This window comes from Perca flavescens, chromosome 8 (genome assembly GCF_004354835.1).
Source record: "Perca flavescens isolate YP-PL-M2 chromosome 8, PFLA_1.0, whole genome shotgun sequence".
Taxonomy (NCBI): domain Eukaryota; kingdom Metazoa; phylum Chordata; class Actinopteri; order Perciformes; family Percidae; genus Perca; species Perca flavescens.
This window is the reverse complement of record NC_041338.1, coordinates 24,105,313-24,117,186: the sequence shown is the minus strand read 5'-3', so window position 1 is coordinate 24,117,186 and position 11,874 is coordinate 24,105,313. Positions and strand designations below refer to the sequence as shown.

General features: G+C 42.3%; 1 protein-coding gene across 6 annotated transcripts in view; it reads right to left on the bottom strand.

Moving 5' to 3' along the window:
* Window positions 1-53: 53 nt before the first annotated feature.
* The window catches only part of chd2 (chromodomain helicase DNA binding protein 2), a 31,774-nt gene continuing 19,953 nt past the window's right edge, over window positions 54-11,874 (bottom strand). For 3 of the 6 annotated variants that reach the window (XM_028586248.1, XM_028586249.1, XM_028586247.1), the window contains 31 exons: window positions 11,562-11,787; window positions 11,374-11,474; window positions 11,240-11,281; window positions 10,905-11,083; window positions 10,654-10,778; window positions 10,320-10,536; window positions 10,148-10,237; window positions 9,825-10,015; window positions 9,545-9,733; window positions 9,279-9,441; window positions 8,960-9,112; window positions 8,369-8,440; window positions 7,158-7,307; window positions 6,906-7,054; window positions 6,724-6,820; window positions 6,525-6,617; window positions 6,232-6,405; window positions 5,914-6,083; window positions 5,768-5,809; window positions 5,508-5,647; window positions 5,174-5,312; window positions 4,904-5,054; window positions 4,542-4,664; window positions 4,316-4,435; window positions 3,682-3,822; window positions 3,317-3,433; window positions 3,031-3,209; window positions 2,829-2,928; window positions 2,530-2,719; window positions 1,981-2,242; window positions 54-1,891 (listed from right to left, as the gene is read on the bottom strand). In XM_028586248.1, coding sequence (XP_028442049.1) covers window positions 1,606-1,891; window positions 1,981-2,242; window positions 2,530-2,719; window positions 2,829-2,928; window positions 3,031-3,209; window positions 3,317-3,433; window positions 3,682-3,822; window positions 4,316-4,435; window positions 4,542-4,664; window positions 4,904-5,054; window positions 5,174-5,312; window positions 5,508-5,647; window positions 5,768-5,809; window positions 5,914-6,083; window positions 6,232-6,405; window positions 6,525-6,617; window positions 6,724-6,820; window positions 6,906-7,054; window positions 7,158-7,307; window positions 8,369-8,440; window positions 8,960-9,112; window positions 9,279-9,441; window positions 9,545-9,733; window positions 9,825-10,015; window positions 10,148-10,237; window positions 10,320-10,536; window positions 10,654-10,778; window positions 10,905-11,083; window positions 11,240-11,281; window positions 11,374-11,474; window positions 11,562-11,787 — 4,571 coding nt within the window. In that variant the 3' untranslated portion in view covers window positions 54-1,605. The remainder of the gene's footprint in view (window positions 1,892-1,980; window positions 2,243-2,529; window positions 2,720-2,828; window positions 2,929-3,030; window positions 3,210-3,316; window positions 3,434-3,681; window positions 3,823-4,315; window positions 4,436-4,541; window positions 4,665-4,903; window positions 5,055-5,173; window positions 5,313-5,507; window positions 5,648-5,767; window positions 5,810-5,913; window positions 6,084-6,231; window positions 6,406-6,524; window positions 6,618-6,723; window positions 6,821-6,905; window positions 7,055-7,157; window positions 7,308-8,368; window positions 8,441-8,959; window positions 9,113-9,278; window positions 9,442-9,544; window positions 9,734-9,824; window positions 10,016-10,147; window positions 10,238-10,319; window positions 10,537-10,653; window positions 10,779-10,904; window positions 11,084-11,239; window positions 11,282-11,373; window positions 11,475-11,561; window positions 11,788-11,874) is intronic. The other 3 variants (XM_028586251.1, XM_028586252.1, XM_028586250.1) reach the window with 3 other exon arrangements.

Sequence of the window (11,874 nt, the reverse complement as noted above, 5' to 3'; positions counted from 1 at the left end):
GAAGGAAGGAAGATATTAATCAAATCCGCCATAAGGAAATGAAAGTAAACACATTTTCATTGTGTAACAAAGTTTATTACATATGTCCAAACATATGTACAGCACATTTCTCATGAAGAGTGGTTTTGTCACAAATATAAATTATTTAGACTTTCTTGAAGAACATATGATACAGGAACTGTAGCTTGCTTAACATGGAAGAAAAGATGTGCTGGCTGTTCACTGTAACAGGTCGGCTAAGTGCCCTGGACCGAACACACAAGATTTCTTTAGATTTACGTTTTCCCCTCAAATCATCAACTCTTGAAAAATCACAGAACCACATGATGATTACCAGAATACGTAGTCCCTTAACAAGTTCATTTAGAGCAATTTCCTAAAAATGAGTAATACTACATCCTGCCTGTTTTAGGCCCCAGTACTGTCCACAAACAATATACAGTATGATAATATTCACATAAATAAGGCACAAATGGAGAAGCGTAAAAAAAGAAATCTGAGGGCCAGAGCAGGTTTGGCACAGGAAAAGAGTGACCAAAGGTAATAAACATGACCAAATGTAATCAGCAACTTCCTGATAACCCTTTAACAACCTACCAGCAACAGCATTGCCCAACCATAGATAAGGAAAGAAAATGTTTTATCACATAGTATTTTCAGACATAATTGAGTACTTACATACTGTATGTGGCTAGACGCATTATTGAAATTACACTGAAGTACTGTTCTTAACCATCAGAATACTGAAAGGCAAAAATAAAGGATTGTTCTAAGTCATAGTGTTAACAGCCTTTGCAAAAGTTTTTGCAATAAATACTGCTTACAAAGCTTCATTGGGCCTACTAAGAGGGAAAGTGGTTAAAGTGAACAAAGCAAGACGATTGCAATGATTTATGTAGCTACACAATTACAGAAATAATGATGATTTGTACACATGAGCAATTTGAATTTGCTAAAAACCTTTTTGTAGAGTGTTTAGAGGAAACATACCATTTTAACACACACGGTGATTCAGTTCAGCTACATGTTCAAGATAAACATTTTGAAGGTGCAGATGATGAACACATTCTTTTGTATCGAAATCGTCTAATGACATCATTTGCAAGACTTAAAGCTAAACAAAAAAAAAAAAAAAAAAAGAATTCCCATGTCATGCTTCCTTTGGGAATAATCCCATACATTTACCATTCAGAAAGGCCAAAGCCTTCAGGCACTTTTAGGATTAAGATCAGTCATCAGTTCATGTATCCTAAATTCTCCTTAGAAAATAGTCCATGGGACTAAGCATCCATTAGCACTCCATTCAGTCTTACCGTGGTTAACTGATTTGAGTCCATTCATTTAAATAAAGATGCTTGTTTTAGTTGTTTTTTTAACATCTTGAAGATGACAAGAGGAAAACAAACCTCTTCCTTCAGGTCACAAATCATTCTCAGCCACTGGGAGAAAAGAGCAAAATAGTTTTGCTGGTAAAGAGGGTTCATTTTGATTCCCTTTCCAACTGTGAGCTTATGATTGGCGAGTCCAGACTTGTCCATCAGCAGCATGTATGTGGCTTTGACCGTGGACGCCCAGATCAGTTTCTTAGCCAGCACTGTCATACTTTTATGTTTTCCTGTTGTTCCAGTTAGGATCTGCCACTGCGTTTGGCTCTGCAGGCCGCTCTGGCGGAGAGCGGGAGTCCTGGGGAGACTTCTGAGCCTGTGGGGAGCGAGGGTCCTGCGGCGGAGGAGGTTTGTCAGGGTGGAAGGGCCTGCTGTAGTGCTCGGGCCCGGCTGGACCGGCCGGCCTGTGCTCTGGCATCCTCCTGAAGTCCTGAAGAGGGCCTTCTCTTCCCTGGTGGTAGTTGGGACGGAATTCATCCGGACGTCTTCTCTTGGGGTCCGAATGCCTGAAATGTCATTGATAGCATTGCTGTGAAACCAGTTGTATGGCATTACAGTTCCATTCCATTACAGTTGTCATCAGAGTAACTCTCACCTGTCATAATATGGTCTATGACCCCTGTGGTCCCGGTCGTTGCTGTACTGCTCATATGGCCTTTTTCGAGGGGAGCTGTTGTTGCGGTAACTGCCTGAGCTGCGGTACGAGTCTCCATGTGGACGTCGATCCCCATAGTGATCCTTATAGCGGTCATACTGATGATGTCGGTCTCCCTGCCATGACTGGTTGCTGTTACTTGGGTAATTGTATTTACGGTCCCTCTGCCAGTCTCCTCTATCTGCAATGAAACATGTAGAATCTGATATTAAAAAAAAAAAGAAAAAATCCATTATTGCATCATTTAATGAGTAAATACAATCAAAGAACTAGTTCAACATTTGGGGGGAGATCAGTTTGGTGAATAAATATGAAAATACATCCAGGAAACGGTTAGCTTAGCTCAGCACAAAGACTGGAAACGGGGGGAAGCCTGGCATTGTCCAATGTTAACTAAATCTGCTCGCTAGCGCCTCTAAAGCTCACGAAAGTTCACTTTATTCAGAGTTTTTCTGTGCCTTCAACTAAAATAATCCTATCCTCACGTACCATCATTGCTAAAGTGCCGCTTATTAGCCGAGTTGTACGACTCTCTGTGGTGTCCGTGAGGGCCTGGCTGAGTCGAGTGAGAGCCAGGTTTGGAGGACGACGTACCCGTGGAGTCTCGACTGGAACCACAGGACTCTGGTCTGAAGTTTTTCACCCTCCCTCCAGAATCATCCTTCTTCTTTTGCTCCTTCTGGAAATGTCCCAGGATATTTTCAGTGTGGGTTTATGTACAAAACATCACGTTCACTTTCTAACACCTGATAAACCAGTGTTGACAACTACAGATAGGAACCACTTGCCTCTTCCTCGTGTGATCGCTTCTTCTGTGCCATTTTGTAAAGCTTGTGAAGCTTCCTTGCACCAAACTCTGTAAACTTGGACACAAAAATCCAGAGGTTTCTGCAAAAAAAAAAAAAAAAAAGGAACAAATACTCATTAGCAGAGTTAAAGAGCTGAGCATCAGGATTCATTTCACAAAAAGGTAATATCTAATCATCTTACCTCCGCCATATTTTGACATGTTCAGGGTCACTGTAGGCTTTAAGGCACTCTGAGATTCGGTCTCCAATCTTTAGTAGGCATGTGCGAGTGTGCTGGAGCTGCTCCTGGTCCGACAGACCCTCATCTGGTTTGTCCAGCTGCTTCAGGGCCTTTTTCACCGGCCTCATGCGCTCCTTACACTAGACACAAGTACAAAGGGCTGATGTTATTGTAGTGCACGGTTCACAAATTACTTCTCGAACTCCACTGGCACAATCTTTGCATGGGTACTAAAGAAGAAACTCACAATACTGAAAGTCTCCTGGTCGAGTTCATCATCCTCCTTTCCTTCAATGGGAATGGGGTCAGACCCAGCCGTAATGTGAACTGGACCTTGAGTCTTCTTCCCTTTGGCTCCTTTAGCCTGAAATACAAAAACACGGGACATAAGACAATTACCCCGCATCATCTAATCATACCTTGAATAAATTATTCACAGGATGGGGACAGACTGGCAAGAGGCCGTGACCCTCTAGTTACGGTCTTTCAGCTGCATGTTGCATATTAATGCTACGATGACATTGTGTTTTCCATCAACATTACGTCCATATACATTTAAAACGGTTTGAACAAAGCACATATGAGAAGGTCATAAATACTTTGATGAAATACCTTTTCTTTTCTGGGCTTGGGACCCTTTTTTTCTTTGTCTCCATCCTTCTCCTTTTTAGGAGTTCCCTGTTTTTCTTTGTTCTCTTTGTTATCCTTTTTCTTTTGTCTTTTCTTGGCGGGAGACTTCTCTGTTCCATCATCCTGCTCAAACGCGAGACAAGACAACGCATGTTAAACAATATACCATAGGGTCACACAACATGAGAGGACAAGGATTTAGCGAATCAAATCTACCATTGCTCTGCTTATCTAAATATCTATCTGAATTACATTTCTTTGTTAAGGTGTTGCAGTGGTTACTCTGTAGTTCTACTTGACTGGGCCTGATTTATAGTTTATCCACTGACTGTGGTGGCATCACTGCAGTTAAGGACAGGATGGAATGGCTTTTCTGGGTCACAAAATCAAATGTCTTTGTCCTTAGTGAAAAATCTTTGCTTTTACTGTCAAACACTACTTGCACTTGAAAAAGGTAGGAGAAAATACAACGCATAGCAACTTATTGTAGTAAAAACACTTTAGGAGGAGCCCATCAGCTACAATGAGACACTCCACGTGTACTGTAGGCAGCAGAAAACCTCGACACAGAAGCGCAACTCAGCCTGAACCCTACAGACTAGCAGGTGACACGGACCTTGACCTCGCCCTCCTCCGACGGGTTGTCGGACAGGCGGGGGGAGGAGATGTCGTTGCCCTGCTCATCCTTGAGATTCTTCTCCTTTTTTACCCGAGGCTTCCTCTTCCTCACTTTGACCTGTGGAGGAAGAGACTGGATGAGCTGTGTGGGTGGTAAGTCAAAGGCAAACTTCACGTGGTGAAAACAGTATGGATGAGGAACTCAGGGATTAATAGCAGCGTACCTCCTCCCCTGTTTTAGTCCCGTCTGTACTGTCCTGTTCTTTCTTCAGCAGCTTCAGAAGATACTCCGCTCTCGCCTGCAACTGCTTGGCCTGGGGCTTCTTGCTTGGATCGTCTGGGAGAATCTGTGCACAGGGAAAGTAAATGTTAGACGGACACATGATTAGAAAAGGTGATGATTATGGTGTACGAGCTAAAGAAGAAATATAGCTGCATTCTCAATTATTTGACCAGGCATTGACTTATAAAAACATATTTTTCAAAGCTTTTACAATATCTAAATGGGACAGTATTGCTTGTGTTCTTATATTTAGATTTCCATTCATTTCCAACTTAGTGATAAAGGTAGAAATTAGACATTTGCCTTATCAGCGAGTTTAAGGTCAGGGTCCGTCTTGATCAGATCCCAGTTGCCAAAGCCGTGCTCATAGGTACCAAGCAAGAGCTGAATGTCATCCTGCAGATCCCAGTCTACATCAAAGTGGGCTACCTTGACCCTGCATGTCAGATTGAACCTATGGGAAACAAAGACTTGTCAAATTTAATCTGAAACACAAATGGAAATTTACGTATCTTAACATTGTATCTTGAACAAAAGCCTGTGCTCCTCTTTATAACTGCAGTGGTATCTTACTTATTTCTCTCAGCAGGATTGGAGGGCACAACTTTGTGCAGGGGCTCAAACTCTTCCTCATGCTGGATGATGGACTTGGCGTTGACCTGCACTCCTGAGATCTTGATGTTAATTCCTCGGCGTTTCCCAGGACCTTTGGCTGGAATAATAACAACATGCATCATTTTTAGGCCTGAAAAACAAGCTCCCAACGTCGACTTCAAGGCAGCGCTGCGACCGTTGACTTCAAGGCACATAACCCTACCTTAACCATAACCATTGCCTAATCCTAGTGCTGTCTGGAAGGAGACGCTGGGGGCTTAAAACACCAATAAACCAAGTAAACCCAACATACCCTCAACTGGGTTCTCCTTAAGGTGTTCCTCGTGCTCCTGCACTGCAGTCACACAACTAGTATGGATCAGTTCACCAAGTCTCTTCAGGTCTGCTATGGATTTATCAACCAGCTCAGAATCTCGGGCGATGGCCTCCAACCTGGACACAGAAATGAGCACCTGACTGTTTAAGGTATGACCAATTAAGTTGTCTGACAAACCATGCAATCAAATGATGTAGCCATAACATTTATTATTAATATCATTTTACAATGCTTACCTTTCGAGTGGAGATCCAAATTTCTTGTATGCCTTAATGAACCTGTTAATGATATGATCATTAATACATTTTAATTGTGTTCGTGAAAGGAAACAGTTTATACAAAAAGAAATAGAAAAAGAAAAAAAGCTCAATAAATATTTTACCTGCGGATCTCCGCATCAGTGAAGCCCTCCACATTGTTTTTGCGAGCTCTGGGTCTGCCTCTCTTCTTCGGCCTCTTGTCGTCATCGCTATCGTCAGTCTCACTTTCAGAGCCTGAGGAGCGGTGTTTCAGCTTGGAGCCCACGTCGCTGTCACTATCGTTGGCCTGAGCCTGAAAGACAGAGGAACCAGAGCGACACCTTATGACCCGATTCAAATAAGCTGCTGGAAGATAGTTAGCTTTTTAAAGTAAACAGTTCAGTGTAACTGAACAACACTTTGTCTTTCTCAAATAAATCTGTTAGAAAATCTCCTCTTACCCTCTTGTTAGAGCTCCTGCTTCTGGGCAGCATGAAGATGTCTTCCATCTCCCGCTGCTTCTCCTCCTCCTCTATTTTGCGTCGCTGCTCTTCAGGGATGATATCATCCCATTCCCGTATGGATTTATCCGCAAACTCTGGCGTGCTCTCTTCCATGCTGGAGAAATTGGCCACCTGCAGCGACATGAGGAGAAAGAAGGAAACTATTTAGAAGTTGAAAGAGAGGGTTGCTTGACATTAACATGATTTCAGATCAGGGTATTTAAAAACTTTACAATAATAGTAACCGGTACCTTAAACTGAGATAGAAGTTCATCCGTAGCACTTGAGCCCTGGTCACTTTCTCTTGTTTCAGCCAGCCTCAAGATCTCATCAATATCCATCTCCTACAGAAAGAAATACATTCTAGTTTGATTTCACAAATATGCAAAAAAGAAATAATATATATATATATATATAATGCACAAAAGATAATTTGTCGTAATACAGTACCTGTGGTTCAGACTCCTCTCCTTCTGCCTCTTTGAAAAGCTCCTCTGCACCAAACTTGAGGATAGCAGTCAGTTCTTCTTTATTGAACGGGTTTGAACTGTAGCAAAAAAAGCAGCAAAGTTAAAAACATACAGAGAGCATCAGTATCTTAAAATTCAACAAGATGATTTCTGACATCTTACTTTGTGTTTCCCGAGTTGCTGTCCAGTACAGTTCGACCAGTGGTGTCCATTCTCTGAATGACAAGATGGTCCAAAACCATCTTCTTCTTTGCCCTTTCAATAATGTCCTCCTCCACTGTCCCTTTGGTGACCAGTCGATAAATATTTACCTATCGAAGGAAAGCATAGATATAATTTTCTTACTACACAATAATCTTTTCAATTCTGGGAGCATATGTACAATGAAAGCATTCAATTTCAGCCATGGATTACCTGTTTCTTCTGGCCGATCCTGTGAGCCCTGGCTTGTGCTTGCAGGTCGTTTTGAGGGTTCCAGTCAGAGTCAAAGATGACTACGGTGTCTGCTGAGGCCAAGTTTATTCCTAAACCTCCAGCTCTGGTCGACAACAGGAAGCAGAAGTCCTGGAAAACAGATGACACTGTTAATACAGATCTCATTGATCAATACACCTCAACACACACTATCAAAGAAATCCTACCCTCTGACTTTCTTTCCAGTATTAATGCATATTTGATTATTTTTACACCATTTATCAAATGTATCCTTAATGTGCTACTGCTCTCAAATAAAGTAGTCCAAAAACAAGCAGTGCAATGACATTTATTTATAATTAGATAACTAGAGCTGTCGCGTTTACCACAGTACTGTGGTGACGCAGTCACATATGTCCCACCGCAGAGTCAAGCTTGTCCCCGCAAGCGGGTTATTGTCAATAAACAGTGTTCAGTTGCCTGTCTGTCTTTCAATAACGAATGGGTGCTTGCCGAATCGAATGACATGCCTGCCGAATGCATGTGAGCGGAGAGGAGGGTCCCGAATTTCCACTACTCCCCAAGGAGCTTTACATTCCCCACGCTACGTTGTATTTATCAGATGAAGGGGGCCCGTCTCCCTCATTTAATGCCACCAGTGCCCGGCGGTGCGGAGAGAATTGGCGGCATGGAGGAGGGCAATCACCTTCATCTGCATGTACAACGTGAGTCTGGGCCGGGCATGCTTAGAACTCACAGTGTGAGCAATACCGGAGCGGGATGGAGTGGGAGATAAGGCGACACTTCAACTTTTTAAAACATCCGCTCTGTGCTCCATCCGATACCTTCCCGCTCACTCGCTCTTCGCTCACATGCTCTGATGCAGACCAATAATCCGGCAAAGGCAGCATCTTTATGACAACACTGGAATAAAGAAACATTTATGACTATATATTATATAAAGAATAGACTACTACGGGAATAAATGCATTCGAAAAGTTTATTTAGGAACTATTTTATAACAGCCGAGATTAAAATTATCTTTGAATGGTGGTAACTGCAGTTTGATGATTTCACAAATGTGTGTGGTACAAAAAAATCCATCCTGTGACAGCCTTATTCATGATTCCAATAAAATAAGACTGCTTTTTGTGATATGCTAATATTACAACTCAGTGAGCAACATTAAATTATTAGTACACATACTGTACCTCTGAGCCTTCTGCATTAAAGTGGTCAAGTGCTTGCTTTCGGATTTCTCCCTTTATGGAACCGTCCAGCCGCTGAAGAGGAGAGAGGCAAACACAGAGAAATTACCCTTTGCCATTGTACCCAGTATATATGCTCAGACTGATACAACAGCACCCGAGACCATCAAAAACAACCTGAGTCGAGTGACTTGCAGCAGTTTGTGTGGTCTTCGGCAGAAAATAACTTGATATAAATAACCACATGATCTCTCAGCCTGGCGGAGTATGTGCGTAACAACACTGACATCTGATCCCCATCCGAGTCTAACCTACCCAACACAACCACCCCAAAAGCCTGTCAGTGTAGACACAGTTTCTGGAGATACTGGTCGTGCAGCTGGTTACACTTTTTACAAGATGTTAGAGGAACCCAATGGACAGGGTGACAGCACTATATGCATGATTTTATGGTAATATTTCTACAAATAATAATAACAAAAAAATAGGTACTCAAAGCTCATTGCCCAGGTTTTATGTTCCAACAAACACTTTCTTTTAGTAGAAGACAAAGCAGATGTGTAGTATAGAAATGTAGCCCTGTGCAACTCTTACCTGGAATGTGTAGCGCTTCTTGGCGAGGTATTCAGCCAGAATGTCCAACATCCTGACCATCTGGGAGAAGATCAGGACTCTGTTGCCTCTTTCTCGGAGTCTGGTCAGCAGCTTGTCCAGCAGCACCAGCTTCCCGCTGCCCCTCACTAGACTCTGAAATGGTTCAAAGTTAGGCTTGTCAGGAAAAATGAAGTAGTACTGAGCCTTCTTTTGGTCTGTTGTGTTTTCATCTTTCCTATGTCACAACTAGTTTCCTTTGTAGAGCAGAGATATCCTAAGGGGTTGGTGGGACCTAAAGGGGGCCCCTAAGGAGACATACCTGCAGGTGTTCCTGTTGGGTTTCAGTTTCTGGATCCTCAGGCTGTTTAATGAGGAAACTGTGGTTGCAGCACTTCTTAAGCTCCATAACTATGTTCAGGAAGCCAGAGGAGCTGCCTCGGGTGCCTTTGAAAAGAGCTCTGTAATTCCTCGTTAAAATCCACCTGGAAATATTGAGGAACAAATTCAATTAATGGGGAGGAGAAATGCAGCTACTGTACAAGAGGTTTGTGAAGACGGAGGTCGTAAAAAGAAAAATCATCATACTTGTAGAATTGTTTCTGCTGTGCCGTCATGTCTACACGGAGGATCTGTTCCACCTTGGCAGGGAGAGATTTTTCCACATCTTTCTTGACACGTCGCAGAAGGAAGGGCTCGAGGACTTTGTGAAGACTATGATAACCGTTATCCGTTCCTTTCCCGTGTTCATCCTCAAAATCCTCCCAGGAAGCAAACCTGCACGACAGAGATAACAAACGTCACCCATCCCTGGCTGGAATTCAAACTGATGGCGTTTTTCCTGCTTTACTTCTAAACGTAGACGTACTTGTCAGGCATGAGGAAGTGCAACAGTGACCAGAGCTCTTTGAGGGAGTTCTGCAGCGGAGTGCCAGTAATGAGGAGCCTGTGGTTGGACCTGAACTCCATTAATGTTTTGTACAGCAGGGAGTCGTCATTCTTCAGCCTATGAGCTTCATCCACACCCAGAAACGCCCAGTTGATGTTCCCAAGAACCCCCTGGAGACAGATTTGAAGTCCTTGTAAACCACAGTGATCGGTTCTCTTAATGCACAGACGGACTGCATAATAAAAAAAAAAAAAAAAAAAATGTAAAAACAATCCTAAAGAAATACTGATCACTGCACCTACCTTGTCTTTAAGTAGAATTTCATAAGTGGTTAATAGTGCATTGAAACGTATTCTTTTCGTTTGATGGTTCACCCACTCGTAGTCACGGATCTACATAAAACAGCAGGAGCAACAACGTAAGTTTATGTTACCAACTCTGGAGAGAGCAGCAGACAGTAAGGATTCAAAGTACCGATTTCCTGCTCATGACATCCCCGAGGTAGACCACCACGTTCATGTCCGGGGCCCAGGTTTCAAACTCCCTCTGCCAGGAGGTGAGAGTGGACAGGGGCACCACCACTATAAAGGGTCCATACAGCTGATGTTGGTGAAACATGTACGACAGGAAGGAGATGGTCTGGATGGTCTTTCCGAGCCCCATCTCATCAGCGAGGATAACACTGTTACACCTGAGCACGAAGAATAAGAAAAAGGCATTGTTTTTTATTTTTTTTAAAAAGCCCACTTATTTTTTCAAATTAGGGAATCAAAACTAACACAAATTATTATATCTATTTACACAGTACCTGCACCAGGAGTGAGCCAACCAGTTCAACCCATCCAGCTGATAATCTCTCAGCTGAAGGATGTCATCTCCAATATATGATGGCTGTTTCTTCAGAGGAACAAACCTGGGTCTTTGCTTTAACACCTGAAACAATAGTTAGAAACAAATGTCTTTAATTAGGGTGAGACAAATATAACAATATCAAAATGGAAGCGATTAAAAAAAATAAAAACATGAGAACTAAACCATTTTGGGTCATTTGACTCTTACCTTGCAGTCTTTAGAGGGGACGGTTTTACTGGAGTTTCGGTTTATGAAGCTGTCGATACAGTGCTGAAACTTCTTTCCAATCAAAGCTCCATCTTCCCAGCTGCACTCTGAATAGGGCAATCCCATCCACTTACATAGATACTCTGGCTCATTGGAGGAGGGCATCTTGTGACTATGAGCTGTTTAAAGAGCAGTCAAATGATTAGAAAAAGACAATTGTGTCAATGAGTAAAAGCACTTGATACTTGACAGAAATGTGTAGCACAGGAGACCTTTAAAAAAGGCAGCTCACAAAACGTTAAGAGTGATGGTGAATAACTAGAAAAGGAACTTACAGGGGAATTCAGCAGTTCCTGGTGTCTTTCCCGTTTTTGTTGCTGTTAATAAGAGAATTATTTTTAGTACAACAAAAAAGACAATCTGCAGCCCTACCAGACAAAAGCAAACACATGTGATAATGAATTCTTACCGATAATCCGCTCAATAATCTGAAACTGCTTGTTTAAGTCAGATATGAGCTCCTGTTGGCAGTTATGAAATTCTACATCCTCAGGGGACGCCCTCTTCAACCTATGAGCAGGGACAGAATAAAGTGTGAAAATCCTTGAAAAATGAGCAAAAAAATTAAAAAGCTAATGTAAAGACAAAGATTTTCACCATGAACTGAGCTCATCGTGCTTCTTTTTGTAGTTGTCCAGTTTCTTTAGTCCCTTGACCTTTTGCTGAATCAGAGAATCCATGCTCTCCCATGTGTTGTGGATGTAGGACCAGCCCTTCCACTTGATCAGATAGTGAGTCTCCCCTTCATCATTCTCGGGGTCAAAGCCTTCATTTGGGTCCCCATTTTCCTGCACAGCATACCCAGTGGTGGAAGCCCCAGTGGCTAGAAGAGCAACAAAAACACTTACTGTAAACATGTTGCAAAATGTATTTTAATGTGAAATGTAGTTTTAAAAATAGTAAGAGACAA